The 15,969-nt window shown below is 47.8% G+C and overlaps 1 protein-coding gene across 4 annotated transcripts in view; it reads left to right on the forward strand.

Moving 5' to 3' along the window:
* NRP2 (neuropilin 2) overlaps positions 1-15,969 on the forward strand; it is a 120,174-nt gene that overhangs the window by 35,661 nt on the left and 68,544 nt on the right. For all 4 annotated transcript variants that reach the window (XM_019975603.2, XM_019975610.2, XM_019975618.2 and 1 more), the window contains exons 4-7: positions 6,083-6,313; positions 7,678-7,833; positions 9,788-9,957; positions 11,766-11,921. In XM_019975603.2, the coding sequence (XP_019831162.2) occupies positions 6,083-6,313; positions 7,678-7,833; positions 9,788-9,957; positions 11,766-11,921 (713 nt within the window). The remainder of the gene's footprint in view (positions 1-6,082; positions 6,314-7,677; positions 7,834-9,787; positions 9,958-11,765; positions 11,922-15,969) is intronic.

Raw genomic sequence — 15,969 nt, forward strand, 5'->3', positions numbered from 1 at the left:
GCTTGCTTTCCATTAGGTCCCCCTTAGATTACTTTTAGACCCTGAGAATATGGGCTAATGCTTATTCTCCCTAGAGTCGAGACAACTTTGATTCACAAGACGCTAGTTCAGCATCTCCACGGAAGCGCTCAGAGCAGCGTATCCTTCCCTCCGATGTGTGAGCTCATTAACTTGAGGCTAAGTGAAGCCTGTCCTCCAGTTCTCCCCTCCCCCCTGCCTATCCCCCCACCTCGGGGGCTCCTGCCCCATCCAGGACTGTGTTTCCCTCTCCAGCAGCCCACGTTTTACAACTCGTGGGCAGAGTCTGCTGAAAGGGGAAGCTGTCAGCCTTGTCATCAGGGAGCCCAAAGCCCGGCGCCTGTTGAGTTCAGTGTGAGGGGAACTATTCATATATATTTTCTTTTTCGCCAAACAATTCTTGAAAGGAAGTGGTAGCTGCTGAAAGCACTTTTTATATCCACTCTGTCTAAATATTTGCCCGATTTGTCTGCCTGAGAACAAGATCGTAGGATCCAGTAAAGGGGTGGAGCTGAAGGAACTGTGTGGAGCCAGAGTGGGAGCTGGGACTGTCCCAGAGCACGAGTCCTGAGAAGGTCCATCTGCCATGGGTGGTCATGCTCCTGAGTACTTGATGTCATGGGGACTGACGATCTGTGCGTCGGGCGGCTAGGGACTGGCCCAAGACTGGCAGATAGGCTTATCCACATTCCGTTGAGTCCTATGCGAGATCCAGATTAGTTAGTGCCCCCAGCAACGATGGACCGCTCATTATACCATCATCTGCTGGGGAGCAATGGGGAGATGGAAGAGAGAAGGAAGGAAATGGGTGTTGGTGCTCTTCTGGTGGGGGAGACAGCACATAACAGGTGCATAGTTGATGTTATTGAATGACTATGTGTAAATAGATACGTAACTTGAAAGGTATAAACTATAATATGAGGCAGAGTAAGGATCAAGTTATGATTAACATGCTATGGACGCTTCCTAGGTGGCGCTAGTTCCTGCTAGGCAGGAGCCCTCCTGCCAATGCTGGAGACACGGGTTCAGTCCCTGACGGGAAAGATCCCCTGGAGGAGGGCATGGCAACCCGCTCCAGTATTCTTGCCTGGAGCATCCCATGGGCAGAGGAGCCTGGCAGGCTACAGTCCGTGGGGTCGTACATAGTCACACACGACTGAAGTGACTTAGCACACATATGTAACATGCTGTGGATTTGTACTTAATGCACTGTGGTGATCTGAATGGGATGGCAGTCCAAAACGGAGGGGATATGTGTGTATGTATGGCTGATTCATTTTGCTGTACAATAGAAACTAACACACATTGTAAAGCAACTATGCTCCAATAAAAATTAATTTCAAAGAAGAACGTGCTCTGGATATGAAAATGAGGAAGCCATCAAGTGGCTTGGACAGCGGGGAATCTGGGAATTCCTTTAGATAACTAGGTCCCCAGTGCTAAAGCTGCCACTCAGCCCTACTGGGTTGACCATGAAAGCTGCTCCAAGCAAAGGCTTCCAGAGAGCTGGCCACCAGAAGTCAGAACAAGAATGGGGAGGACCATTACAGCTCAAATATATTTCATACTTCCCAACTTAGTATTTCACAAAGGACAGTACCGCATTCTCCAGAAATCAACATAAAAACGTGAATATTAGCTCTATGCCTGCCTGCCTGCTAAGGTATTCAGTTGGGTCCAATTCTTTGTGACCCTATGGACTATAGTCCTCCAGGCTCCTCAGTCCATAGGATTCTCCAGGCAAGGATACTCGCGTGGGTTGCCATGCCCTCCTCCAGGAGATCTTCCTGATCCAGGGATCAAACCTGTTTTCTGCATTACAGGCAGATTCTTTACCACAGAGCCACCAGGGAAGCCCCCGTTAGTTCTATCCATCATGCAAATTTGAAGGGTCGATATTAAAAGACAAAATACACAGAGCTCATCATAACTCAGCATTACTGTTTTGAGGGTAGGCTGATGTAGGATTTTGAATGAGGCAGCAAATCTGTGGACTGCCTAGAAACAAAAGAGGCAGCCAAGCAGGTGACTTGGGCATGGGGAATTGGGACAGTCTACTTTAAGGATGGGGATTGCCTAGGAAGGAAGAAAGAGATTAATGCAACAACAGGAGATAACAGCCCTGCCAATAGCAATCATTCTTCTGGGGATTGTAAGAAAGAAAGTGAGAGCCCAGTGGCCCTGGAGCCATTCACACGTGCTATCATGCCCATTGGAAAGAGCAACTTATCCTCAATAAGGCACACACAGGTGCAGGGGTGGGGGGGCGGCTGTGTCAAATTCAAAACTGAGAAGTTTAGGAAGATGAGCGTTCTTCCAGGTCCCTCACCCAGATCTCCACTGTTGGAGCCCTGAGAGAAAATACACAAAGTTATGTCATCCACAGAACATGAAAGAAACGCATGAACATGCTGAGGAAATCCAAACAAACACAGTTGTGTTTGCTAGTCAGATTCATAAAGAGAGAGAAGGGGGAAGTATAAACACAGATACACAACTGTGCCGAGGACTCAGGAAGCCTTCAACCGCACATCACCCAGGCAGGGCTCTGCTGCAGAGTTATACCCACAGAAATAAACCTACGATTCAGTACAGATGGGACCAAGAGGCTGGAGGGGGAGATTCATGTCTGCCCTGAATGAAGTGGTTTATGAAAGAGTGTACGTATGTCCACATACAAAAGGGTGATCCCAAATCACCAAATCATAAGCATAACAGAGAAAGGAATTTTAAAATAATTTAAAAAGTAACATCGGAAATGGAATCACTGGAAAACATGGGGTTTTTGTATGTTTGTTTCCTGATTGTCTTCTGACCAAAGTACAAGATCGAGTTTTCTTTCCTGGGGCCCAGTGAAATTTTAGAAACTGAAATCTCACTTTATCCACAAACGGAGAAAACCTGGGGTGCCCCCTACTCCCACTTCTTCAATTGAAGAACTAGATTTACCTTTTGTGGTTAGACCCAGCTCAATTTTGGATAAATGCACCATGTTTTCAACAGCCTTGTGCTTGCAGGTTCTTCTTCCGCTTGCAGAGTTATTATACAATTTACAGTGAAAAACCACAGGATGGGCATTTTTCATACCAGAGTCCTTTGGTATGAAATCATTCACGGTAGCAAAATCCCCTAGCTACTATGGACAATCTTACCATTGCATGAACTTGAGTATCTGTTGACTGAGCTATTTTCTTAATTTTTAATTCATTTAGCACATTGCAGAAAAACATCTTGGTTTAGGTAGGTATCTGCAAGACTCAACTCTTGCCCCAGGAATAGTCACCTTTCCTGAGATCTCTTCCCCACATTCGATATTCGGCTGCCTACTTTCTGACAATGACCATAGTCCAAACAGCAAGATGGCGCCATTATAAATGGATAAACGATTGTAATGGACAGGCTTGATTTTTCTGCATAAAGAGGATAAAACTGTTTTTCTCCCTCATTCAAAATAAGCCACAGGATTTGTTGATGTTGTTCAGTCGCTAAGTCATGTCCGACTCTTTTCAACTGCATGGACTGCAGCACACCAGGCTTCCCTGTCCTTCACAGTCTCCCGAGGTTTGCTCAGATTCATGTTTGTTGAGTCAGTGATGCTATCTAACCATCTCATCCTCTGCCTCTCCCTTCTCCTTTTGCCTTCAATCTTCCCCAGCATCAGGGTCTTTTCCAATGAGTTGGCTCTTCGCATCAGGTGGCCAAAGTATTGGAGTTTCAGCCATAGGATACACCCATGCTTTCCAAGTGGCTCAGCAGTAAAGAATCTGCCTGCCAATGCAGGAGACACAAGAGATGCGGGTTCAACCCCTAAGATCCCCAGGAGTAGAAAATGGCAACCCACTCTAGTATTCTTGTCTAGAAAATTCCATGGACAGAGGAGCCTGATGGGCTAGTCCATGGAGTCGCAGAGCTGGACACGACTCAGAACACACACACACACACACACACACACATATAGCCATATTGAAAAATTCTCTCCAGTCCATTACAGGACCACAGAACCTTGGAAACTGTGGGCACTTTAGGATCTTACGTTCTCCAGGCCTCCTGGGGCTTTCTAAGTCTCCTTTGTGTCCCTTATGGATGACAGGGACCAAAGAAAGATTCCTCTATAAATTCCCACGCCCGGGGGGTGGGGATTCCCCTAGCCTTGGAGAGGAATGACAATAGGCAAACTCCAGGAGGGACTGTCAGGAGGCCTTTCCTAGTTCTGGAAGCAACTTGTGAATAGAGTTAATTTCCTCTGGCTAAGTGGCCCAGCAGCCATAAATGCTAACCTTTTGAAAATTCCTCTCTGCCCCCTGAAGCCCTGCCAGCTGGCTTGGCTTTCCTAAACTGCCTCATCCTGAACCACTGAGGAGGCCCTCAGAAGCTGGGGTCCTGATGGTAAACAAAGCTGGGAATACCGTGGTAAACAAACTGGGGGAGAGGTCATCTCAGCTGCTGCCTCCTGGCCTTGCTGCCCCATGGACCAGCTTGCCTCTGAATGATGCAGTGCAGAGCTTCTGGGATGCCACATTAGAGAGGCTGAGAAGAATCCTGAAAAGATTAACTCTCACCCCAGGTGTGCCGGGTTCCCACCCTGCCAAGGCACAGTGCTGGCTGGAAGGGCAGAGGTGATGGACAGGTGGGTAGGGATATTGGAACTTCCTGTCTGATGCTAAAGAAAGTTCCCCCCCCCCCCCCCGATTATTTGCATGGCACCTTTTCCAAGTCAGACGTTTGCCGCTTTCCAGATAGCCGTCATCAATAAAAAGACTCGCAGAGGGGCTGCAGCAGGAGCCACGGATAAAGACATAGCTGCGGGCTAGGATCAGCGTATTGACATCACACAGTTATATTTCAGTGGGATCCCCAGAGAACACTTCCTGCCAGTAAACACCTGGTTTATCTAGTATTTCTCTGTTTTTTTCCTTCATGCTTAAAGTGCCTGTTATTCTCCTCATAAATCCTGCTCCCTTTTTAAATTTTAAAATCAGAACATAGTGAAATCAATTCTAATTGTTCAGCATTTACATTCATCACATTAACTTGCAACACTTCTGGCTCCGAGCAGCTCCCTGGGCCCCGCTCCTGTCCTGGGACTGTCCCAGGCCCGCCCTGGCAAATGGTGGCTGGGTTACAGCACATGAGGGCCCTTTTAATGTGACTCCGCCTAGAGGCATTAGGGGAGAGGGTAGCTGTAATCCTTTTACGAGCTCCCACTGCGGTCCAAGCCTGCACTGGGAGGCGAATGTGTGTGGCATTTAATAAGACGCCTCCATCAGTCCTGAGAAAGCAGACATAGGAGCTTAGGGGAGAAACAAGGCCATCCCTACCACAAAAGAGCCAGAAGCCATCCAAATGCCAATGCACTGCCACATTTTTTCCAAACTTTCTGCAGGAGTGGGCTTTAACATCCCCAAACCCTGCTGTGATCCACCGGCTGCAAACCTCAATTGTTCATTGTCTGGCCACTACAGAGCCACTCGTTTTAATATAGTCATGACATGAATGAGACCCGAGCTCCCCTTTGCCCCTCCCCTGAGGCACCTTGGATCTTGGAGGGAGACGGGGGCACCAAGTTGGCTCTGGTACAATAGGGGCTAGTGTTGAGGTCAGCAGTAAATAAGGGGTCACATTGTTTCCCCTGCTGGCAATCAGCAAGCCTTCCTTAAGGATTGAAATAACTTACATTTCTGGAGCAAGCAGCTGAGTAACTGAGAAAGAAGACTCTGTTCCTCTTTTCAAGGGAATCCATCTATCTCTCTCCCTCTCTCTCTGTCTCTCACACATGCTTCTTTCTACACCACCCCTCCTCCCAAATCCTTAATTGCCACTTTTACTCTAATATGTAGAGCAAGCCTGCTCGCCTCCCTAATTTCTCCCCTAAAGATGGTCTGGCTTAAGGGCTTGAAATGTGGATGTGAAAAGTCTGTTGCTTCAAGGGCCACTCCAGTGGAAACAAAAACTTCTTGAGTAAGGAAATTTTGGCCCAAACATTTAAATAACCCGTGTGACAGACACAACAGAGAAAGGCATCCTCTTCCATTCTCTTAAGGCTCTGCTTCTCTTTCACCTACAGGCTCCGAAGATTGTTCAAAGAACTTCACGAGCCCCAATGGGACAATCGAGTCCCCCGGGTTTCCCGACAAGTACCCACACAACTTGGACTGCACTTTCACCATCCTGGCCAAACCCAAGATGGAGATCATCCTGCAGTTCTTGACCTTTGACCTGGAGCATGACCCTTTGCAGGTGGGAGAGGGAGACTGCAAATACGATTGGCTGGACATCTGGGATGGCATCCCCCATGGTGAGTGATGGCGCCTCACCAGGCCCTTCCCAGTAGCTTCATTGCCTGTTAATTGCTTTAGTGGCAATAAAAAACAGAGAACAAAGAAGTTAAAGCTCTTCAGAGTTTATCTGTGACCCATGATGACTTTCTCTTATCCTTCCCAGGGATGACTTCAGAAAAACTGTGGAAAGGCAGTTTCCTCACTTGGGGATACTTCTTTGCAGAAGGATAGGAGACTGGAGGAAGGCATGGCAACCCACTCCAGTGTTCTTGCCTAGAGAATCCCCATGGACAGAGGAGCCTGGTGGGCTAGAGTCCATGGGGTCGCAAAGAGTCAGACACAACTGAGTGACTAAGCATAGAAGGAGACTGAGTGATACTTGGATGAGGATGAGAAAACCTATAGGTCATATTTTCTTCTGCTCTGTAGAAAGTGACTCAGTGACCACTCTCTATGTCCAAATAGGACTCTAAAGCGAGACTAAGTTTGAACTGTGGCTCTGATCTTAGCAGCTCTGTGTCTTATTAATATCTGTATAAATAAGCTGCTATCATCATCATTATAATTACTATAATTTTATTATCATTTATATAGTCACAGGCTTCCCTGGTGGCTCAGATGGTAAAGAATCTGCCTGCAATGTGGAAGCCCAGGTTTGATCCCTGGGTCAGGAAGATCCCCTGGAGAAGGGAATGGCAACCCACTCCAGTATTCTTGTCTGGAGAATTCTATGGACAAAGAAGCCTGGCAGGCTACAGTCCATAGGGTTGCAAAGAGTTGGACCCAACTGAGCCACTAACACTAACCAACTAACTATAGTCAGAGATGTTAAAAAAAAAAGTTCATCCCCCAAAGCCAAGAGGCACCTGTGCTTCTCATGTAGAGACCAGCATGAGTCTTGGGTATATAGTATCGGTGAGGAAACTCATCTTTCACTTCTACCATCATTCTAAGTATTTTGCACTGTAAGGGAGACTTGATGTCTAAGCAATTTCATTTCCTCAGACAAGCATAAGATTTAGTCAGGAAATGTGTTGGAGTCCCCGCTCTGCTATTTCCTGGCTGTATGCACAATGAACAGTCATGTGCCCTCTCCAAACCTCAATTTCTTCTTCTGTGGAACAAGCATTATAATGATACCTTTCCAGCCCATCTCGCAGGGCTGTGAAAACAGAATGAAGCCAGGTCAGTGAAAATACTGTTTAATGTGCAGGAAAAAAATATTAGGCATTGTTCTGAAACTGTATCTCTGGTTGTTTTGTGCCAAGGCATCCCGAGTGATGCTGTGTTGAATGACTTGGAATTATGGGAAGGAAGAATGTATGGAGATTGGGGTCTGGCGTGTTCATGTCTGTGACCTCTCTTTGTCCTTCCTGTCCAGTTGGACCCCTGATTGGCAAGTACTGTGGGACCAAAACACCTTCTGAACTCCGTTCGGCCACGGGGATCCTCTCTCTGACCTTTCACACGGACATGGCAGTAGCCAAGGACGGCTTCTCTGCACGTTACTACCTGGTCCATCAAGAGCCACTGGAGAGTGAGTTGGCTGGCTGGGAAACTGACCTGTCCTCCCATGGGGGCTGTGAGGGTGATCTCTGCAAAAGAAGGAGGGGGAAAGTCAGACCTCAAGGGAATGGAGCTGCAGCCTCTTGCTGGGCAGAGATGAATGAAAATAGAGTAAATGTCAGTCTGGGTGCTCATTTCTTTAAAGAAAAAGTATGTATGCCAAGAATTAGTTATTCCCAGGGAAAGTCACAGGACCACCTCAAGCCTCAGAATGAAAGGGAGAGTACTTAAGGTATCTATATTGAGTCCCCCATGTGCTATTTTTGGTGGGTTTCCCAGGTGCTGCTAGTGGTAAAGAATCCACCTGCAGGAGATGCAAGAGATGTGCATTCGATCCCTGGGTCAGGAAGATCCCCTGGAGAAGGGAATAGCAACCCACTCCAGTATTCTTGCCTGGAGAATCCATCCCATGGACAGAGGAGCCTGGTGGGCTACAGTCCATGGGGTCAGGCAAAGAGTCAGACACGACTGAGCGACTTAACACACATGCATGTGCTTTTCTTTCAGTCTGGGGTCATTTTCCTCACTCTCCAAGTCTCAGTGACCACTGTCAGAAAAATAGAACTTTTTTTTTTCTTTCGGTCGCACCATGCATGTGGGATCCTAGTTCCCCAACCAAGGATTGAACCCACGCCCCTTGCATTGGAAGCTCAGAGCCCTAACCACTGGACAGCCAGGGAAGTCTCAGAAATGGAGAAATTTTAAACCTCTCTCTATATACATGTGTTTTAACATGAAATCTCTCTGGGCCTGACTAGAGTTTCTCTCACTAGGCTGGTACACTGCTGGATTTTCACTTTGTTCTGCCAGTAAACACGGTTTTTTAAGCTTCTGCTATGTAACGGGCACTGTGAAAAGCATAGAAGATCTAATCCAGCCCCCAGCAGTCATGGACCTTGCCATCCAGACCATCAGTCTCTTGCTCTGAGCTGTATCTTTAAATCAGTTCCTCTTGGGCGTGGACTTCAGAGGTGCTGTCATCTTCACTGAGAAACCTAAATGATCACGTGAATGACCAGAGGCACACTTTCAGGATGATTGGAGCTGGGCGAATCCTGCCATGGCTGTTGACAGTTTACCACACGGCAGCCTGGCCAAGGGACGGGTTTCATTCTGGGTTTTGTTTTTTCTTCAAAGAGCTCATGGAGGTTGAGAGACAAGAGAACGGTATTGCAAGTTAACCGAGTTCTGCAGGTGGTCAGTGTGGTCACCGAGCGACAGAGTGGGTTTGATACCTGAGAGAGATTGCTGGTCCTTATCTGACACGTGCACACACACGTATTGACCAGTGTCTGAGGGATCACGGGAAGGACAGCAATTAAACTGACGGCACAAGGCCAGAGGAAGTGACTTCTGAGGCCAGCTGCCCAGACAGGTGGTGCAGGCTAATATAGAATGACACGCATGTACTCACAGAGAGGACTCCCAAAGACAGGTATTTATTGCTTTGTAATGTCTGTCTTTGGTGCCAGAACTCATGAGACAGTTGAGTGAAAGACAGAAGCAAAAGTGCCTCCTGGGTGTTTATTAATAAAGCAGGCTTCCCACGACGTATCAGCCCACCCAAGTCTATCACACGTTTACCTGTTATTTCAATAATGGTGCATCTGGAGTTTGGGAGCATCCGTAGCCTGCAGCACTAACAGTTCTTGTGCTTTAGATTGTATTTTTAATTTCTATGATGATTCTTATTTATCCACAGCCCAATTTCTTTTAGGTCAAATTTAGTTGCTTTCAGACCAAGAGGGGCTGTCAAGCTCTGTGACTTGGCATCATTGTTTGTAAAATGTGAGTGTAGAATTAGGTCTTTAAGATGAAGGAGTGCCTGAAAGGACTCACCCCTTGAAGGGAGCAGCATTTTGGGCGTCTCGGGGGTTTAAGGCTATGAGACCTAACTTCTGCCCTTGACCATCTCTACCCGCCAGACTTTCAGTGCAATGTCCCTCTGGGAATGGAGTCTGGCCGGATTGCTAATGAACAGATCAGTGCCTCATCTATGTACTCTGATGGGAGGTGGACACCTCAGCAAAGCCGGCTCCATGGTGACGACAATGGCTGGACACCCAACTTGGACTCCAGCAAGGAGTATCTCCAGGTACTGACTCAGAGGCTGTTTAGAGTGTGTGTGCTTCGGTGGGTGAGGCAGCTGGCTCCTTCATTAGAGTCAACAAAGGACATGAAGAAAATAAGCATAACATAATTGAGAACTCCTCTCATCCATCCATCCTAAGAAATCCATATTCTAGGCACAAGCACAGCGCCAGGCACTGTGCTAAGCGTCAGGATGAAATGGACACTGCCTTGCCCTTGTGAAGATTACCAGGCCCTGGTGGACTTTCTGGGCTGGGAGGGGGTTTGCCCTTTCACTGTAGACATCCAAGCAACTTCTATAAACAGTTCCAGAGCGTCCTCATTCTTGGCAGAGGGAGGCATCAGGACGTAGGGGGCATTTTTCCTAAGGGCAGGCTGGCTGAGAAGCATGGCAACCTTTTGTGATCTCTGCTGTTTGGAGGGAGCCCTGCCAGGAAGGTTTTGCTGATAGCCATCAGGAGACCACGTGGGAAATTATCACTACCAGGAATGAAATTCCAGTCGCGTGGATGCCCTGCAGCAGTTTTTCAGACTATTGTTTGCTTTCCTTCTGAATAAGACGTGCAGCTTTTGTGGAGTAATCCTCCCTTGCTCTACACACCGGTCCAGTGCTGGTCCCCAGGGGAGGCCAAGCCACTAGTTCCAGGCTAGAGCAAGGACTGCTTTCATGACACATGGTAGGTAGCCTTGTGACCTGCTGACAAGCCTGTCCTAGCTCTGAGACTAGCTTGTCCTACCAGCCTCTGCTCTGAGAAGGACGTTACTGAGCAGATGACAGGAAAGGGAGAAAGACCCCTTCGAAACTTCCAGAGCATTCCATAGAATGAGCTCTAACAGCCCAACCCTAAGGCCATCTGTCACTCTCTTCTCTTCCTCTCCAATAATCCTCCTCATCTAGCACAGCTTCCAGAAAGTTCTTACTGACAGCCAGCATTCCGTTGACTGTAGTCCTTGTTTTGAGTCCTAATCGTATTCTTTCTCCTATTGCTCTCCACTTGTTTATCATACACATATACAGCACTATGTACTTCTTCAGAACGCTTAATCATGCTGAGCATATATTAAGTAGCTAATAAATGTTTACTGAATCAAATTTTACCAGGGCGTGCTGGCTCAGTTTTGATCACAGGGAGATTGTTGTTAAGAAACACTGCGGCCTGCAAAGGAATGACACCTAGCAATTTCCAAATGGGTTTGGTGTTGTGGAAGGGAAGGTGGCTCAAAATGTTGGCCATCCTCCTTGTCGGACAAAAGGTCAGCACTTGGTCCATAAGCCTAATTGCTTGGGCAGACTCTACATGCCTTTTGACCCCTTGGTGACCCAAGCGACTAAATACACAATGGAGTGAGGGACTGAGGGGAGGAGAAACAGCTCTGAGCTGAGACTTTGGCAGCTAGGCTGGATCAGAGTGGAGTGGATTGGATTTAGCCATTGTTCCTGTAAAACAGCATCCGCTTTCACTATCCAAGGCAGGTCGTGGTAAAGTAAAAAGGGGTCATAGTTCTAGATGTTCAATGATTCCTTTAAGATAAACAGTCATCCTGTCTGTTCAAATTTGCAAAAAAAGAAAGAAAGAAAAAAAAAAAGAAATAAAACTCAAGCTACAATTTCAGAGGTGTCCAACGTAGTTTGAATATGTCGAGTTTAACTCTCTAGTGGATGCCGACAGATACTGACCACCAATACCTGTGAGTGAATCACAGACACGGGTTGGGAGTCAAGTACTGCAATGGTGTCCTATGAAGGAAAGCCCAGATGCTGCCCTGTGTGGGGAGTCAAGACACCCATCCTTCTTCGCCTTCCTTCTCCAGGTGGACCTACGCTTTCTAACTGTGCTCACAGCCATTGCAACGCAGGGAGCGATTTCCAGGGAAACTCAGAATGGCTATTATGTCAAATCCTACAAGCTGGAAGTGAGCACTAATGGTGAGGACTGGATGGTGTACCGGCACGGCAAGAACCACAAGGTAAAACCATGGCCCCACCACAGGGGCACGCATGGGGCGGAGCAGGAGGGGTGGGTCAAGAGGGGCTGCAAACCCACCCCACATGGACAAGGCAGCCTTGTTCCCTAAGGCTCCAGTAATTGATGGAGGCACTGGAGACACTGGCCCTGAAAATATTCTTTCTTATGCTAAAGTGATTGGAAGACACCGTTTTCTCCGACAGCCTGGCTGCTGTTGTATCTTGTACAGCAGAGAGAGAAAGAGCTTGCAGAGTGCTCTCTGACTACAAATGAAGGAGAGAATGTGTTCCTGGCCCGTGTCTCCCTGTGCAGGATTCATTGAGCATTGATGGCCTGAGTCCCTTCCACATGCTGCGTTAACAGTCACAAAACCCCATGAAACTGCAGTTCGGGGAGTTACTGAGGGCTGGAAATAAAAGGGCACAGATCCTAAAAGGGAATCTCAATGTCCCGAAGGAAAAAGAGGACAATAAATAATGAAGAGAAATTCGGTTTGTTGGGGATGAGATCTGAACTGGCAGTCATGCTTGGCAGTAAGGCATTGAATCTGCAAGGCTGGTGCCTTCAGCGTCTGGGGCTCCCACAGGCGTGTCCTCGTGGGTGATGTGAGGCTTTTGTTGTATATATGGATGAATGTCTGGTCTCAGCTTTCTACAACACGTGGCATTCTGGCAGTGAACAGGTCTGCAGCTGGCGCTGGCAATGTACATACTGGTTATAAGGTAGACTCAGTGCATGGAAAGGCTTATTGGAAATGGCCAGTGGTCTCACCTGGGCAGGGCAGGAGCATTGTTCTTTGTGGGCTGACTCTTGGGTCTCAAAGGAAAACGCTCATCCTTCTCTGAATGGAATTGGGGAGTGAGGGAGAGTATCTCTCTCCCTGTCTGTCAGGCTGTGAGTTATCAAAAGGGTAGATAGGTGGCCCAACCTTGAGAGGCCAAAGGTCTTTTCCAAACAAGGTGCCCTCAGCCTGTGTCACTGCCCCAAGGCAGCTTGTTCTTGCTGTTGTAACAGGAAACCTTGGGCCCAGAAAATCCCAAACTATAATGTTGGCACTGCTTCACTCGGGAAATGTGAGTTTTTAAAGGAGTGGATTTTTAAAAATTAAGATCGCCATGGTAACATGGCACCATTCATCTGAAATCATGGCTTCTAGATATTACCAGGTCTCTCTCTCTCTCTCACACACACACACTGCCCATTTCACAGATAAAGAAAGTGAGAGACTTAGCAATTGAAAGACTTCTGCATTTTGATGTGTTGATCAGGTCTGGTTTCTCATTGCCTGCTTTTGTTTCAGGGAGAGTTACTAAATGTGACTTGGACACAGCAAGCCAGAGTCGGCATGGGGTGCTGGGAGCTCTGTGGATGAAGTCCTCATCCCAGCCCGCTCCTTCTCATGCCCTCTCTTTCCACCCTCCCTTTTCCATAAGAAACTGCTAGAACCCAGAAATTCAGCCAGGCAGGCAAGGGCCAGCATCTGGCTTGGGGTGGTTACAGGGGAGGAGGAAGAGGTTCCCCTAACCACCTCCCTGTCCAGGCTCAATGACTAAGCAGCGCTGGCCAGAGGGATACTGTAGCATAAGCCGATTTTAAAAGCACGCAGATGGACTGGGATGCTATTTAAAACACCATTTGTAGGAAATCTGCTTTTGGAAATACCTTAGCACTGCACATTTTGATAGAATGCTGTCCTCCCTGGCTTTATCCCTGGTATTGGTTCTGCAGGGAAGATATTCCTGACAATTAAATGTAGCTTTCTGGACTCCTTTAGAACCATTCTTCTCCACTTTTTCATACGGGATACATTCTCATCTCTTTTATTTTCTCTCTCTCTCTCCCCTTTGCCTCCTCTTCTCACCCATGACTAAATTTCTTTCCCTAGAAACCATGGGGTAATTTCCTTCTTGGTACCTAGAAGGAGGCAGAAGAATGGAAAGGCTGCCAATCAAGCATTGCCCCCTCCCTGTGCTCCCTTGTCCCCACTCTGGTGTGGCAGCCGAGGGAGGAGACCTCTGGGTCCTTGAGTCCATGGATGATCTCTGCTGCTCCTTCATTATCGGATCTGCTCCCAGATGTCTGTATTTAATGTGCAGATTCCGCACCGTTCATGGTGTGTCAGCGCAGCTCTCTGGCTGTTTGGGCTGAAATAGTTGAGTGAACCGTGCCAAATAGATTTGTCAAGTCTGCTGCAGTTTGAGTTGATGCCATGAAGGGGAGCTGGGGTGAGGAGGGGACCAGGGGGCAGTGTGGGGAGAGGCTTCGTCGACCCAGGACACTACCACTGTTTCCCTTTGTAGCTGCCGGATGGTGGGCACCGTGCCAAGCACACTGGCACTAAGTGGACTCAAAAGCAGAATTCAGCCAGCAGGACCTGTGAGCAAAGCCCAACAGAGGTGGAGGCAGGAGTGGGCTCTGCTCTGTGGGCAGTTGGGAGGGGTTGCAGATGGGACCCAGTGCACGGGGTGTGCAAGGAGGGGATGGTGATGTTTGGGGCAGAAATGTGGGGACTGATTTCTATTCCCTGGTCTCTGTCAACACCAGTGCGGTATACCAAAGGCCAGGGAATTGGGGAAGTTGGAGGAAAACAAGATTAACGAACACTCAGGGTGGTGGGGGATGGCTGTGCTAGTCGCTTGCAAAACACTCTCTACAGTTTGAACCCAGGCTGGGCTGAGGCAAGGCCTGAGCCTATGGTGGGGGAAGACTTCCTTGAGGCTAGGAGGTGAGGGGGACTGACTGAAGAGCTCTTTTCCAACCTCCCACAGCCTGGAAGCAGCCTCTTCTTAGGCCCTTTCCATCCAACAGGTAACGGTGAGGCTGCGGATGAGAAAGGCATTACCCTGTCGCTGGGGATATTGCAAGGATCCTCCAGGCAAAGTGCAGCCCGGTTACACAGGCACATGTACAGCACATCCCCAAATCCTTACCCAACTCCGCATGCCGTAAAAATGGAACCTATGATTTTCCTACAGGGGGGCCTTCTCATGCATATTTATTGTGTAACCACAAGGCAGAGAGCTCTTCCACCTGTTAGAGCCCATAGCCAGCCTGTGTGCTCTTTTAGATTATACAAATTGCTTCACATATATTTCTTCAGAAACCACAAGCATAAAACTACTGCCTTTGGTTTCACCAGCTGTATTAATAATACCCCAAACACAGACATAGCATTGTAAGTACAATAGTGGAAAGTTAGTATGTATGTCTATAATTATAGACAAAATTATGTACACACAGGCCAAGGGAGGGGCGTGGAGAAAGATGGAAAGAGCTGGAAGGCACAAGGCCTTGGCTAGGCTCCTGCTCACCTCTGAGATGCTGGTTCTGTGAGTCTGCACTGGAGGCAGTGAGACCGAGGCTGCTGTCAAGCCAGGAGGACACAGGCCATGCCCTTACAGGTCTAAGCAAAAGCCTCTAATTTCAATTGTCCCTTATTGGGTACATGTGAGCATCTTTCTTGCTGATGTCACTCGTGTTACATTGTTCTTAGTCACAGTATTGCTGGGCTGTTCTGAAGTGTTTGGAAGAAATTTGGACTAAAAGAAAAAGTCTGTTGGGTGCTACCTGTATCCTGATGGCCAGATTGAAGATGGAAAGGTTAGGACAGGGATTGGGTAAGGTTTGGGTCCAAGAGTTTTCAAAATTATCCGTAATGAGCGGCAGAAATGCACTAAGCTCATTCTTATTAACTTAATGATGACTTCCAAGGGGCTCGGGGAACCCTCAGGCGCTGGCTTATTTGCTTCAGAATTTAACAGTGTTTAAGACTGTGGAACTGAAGCTCTCGGGCAAAGTAATTTGCCCCAGGGACTTGGGGGAACTGTGGAGTCCCTGTGGAAGGCACCGGTCTCCATGCTTTTGAGTTCAGACCAGTCTTCTCATAATCATGATGGCTCACCATCTTGCATTCAGAGGGAAATTGGCTTCCTCAATGTTCCATCCAGGGTTCAAGAGAGGTGCACATTCGTGGAGCTCTGAAGGCAAGTTGTGCTTTGAGGGCACTGGGCTCATCATTTTGGATTTGGGACCCCATCATAGAATCCTGA

The sequence above is a fragment of the Bos indicus genome, chromosome 2 (genome assembly GCF_029378745.1).
Source record: "Bos indicus isolate NIAB-ARS_2022 breed Sahiwal x Tharparkar chromosome 2, NIAB-ARS_B.indTharparkar_mat_pri_1.0, whole genome shotgun sequence".
Taxonomy (NCBI): Eukaryota; Metazoa; Chordata; class Mammalia; order Artiodactyla; family Bovidae; genus Bos; species Bos indicus.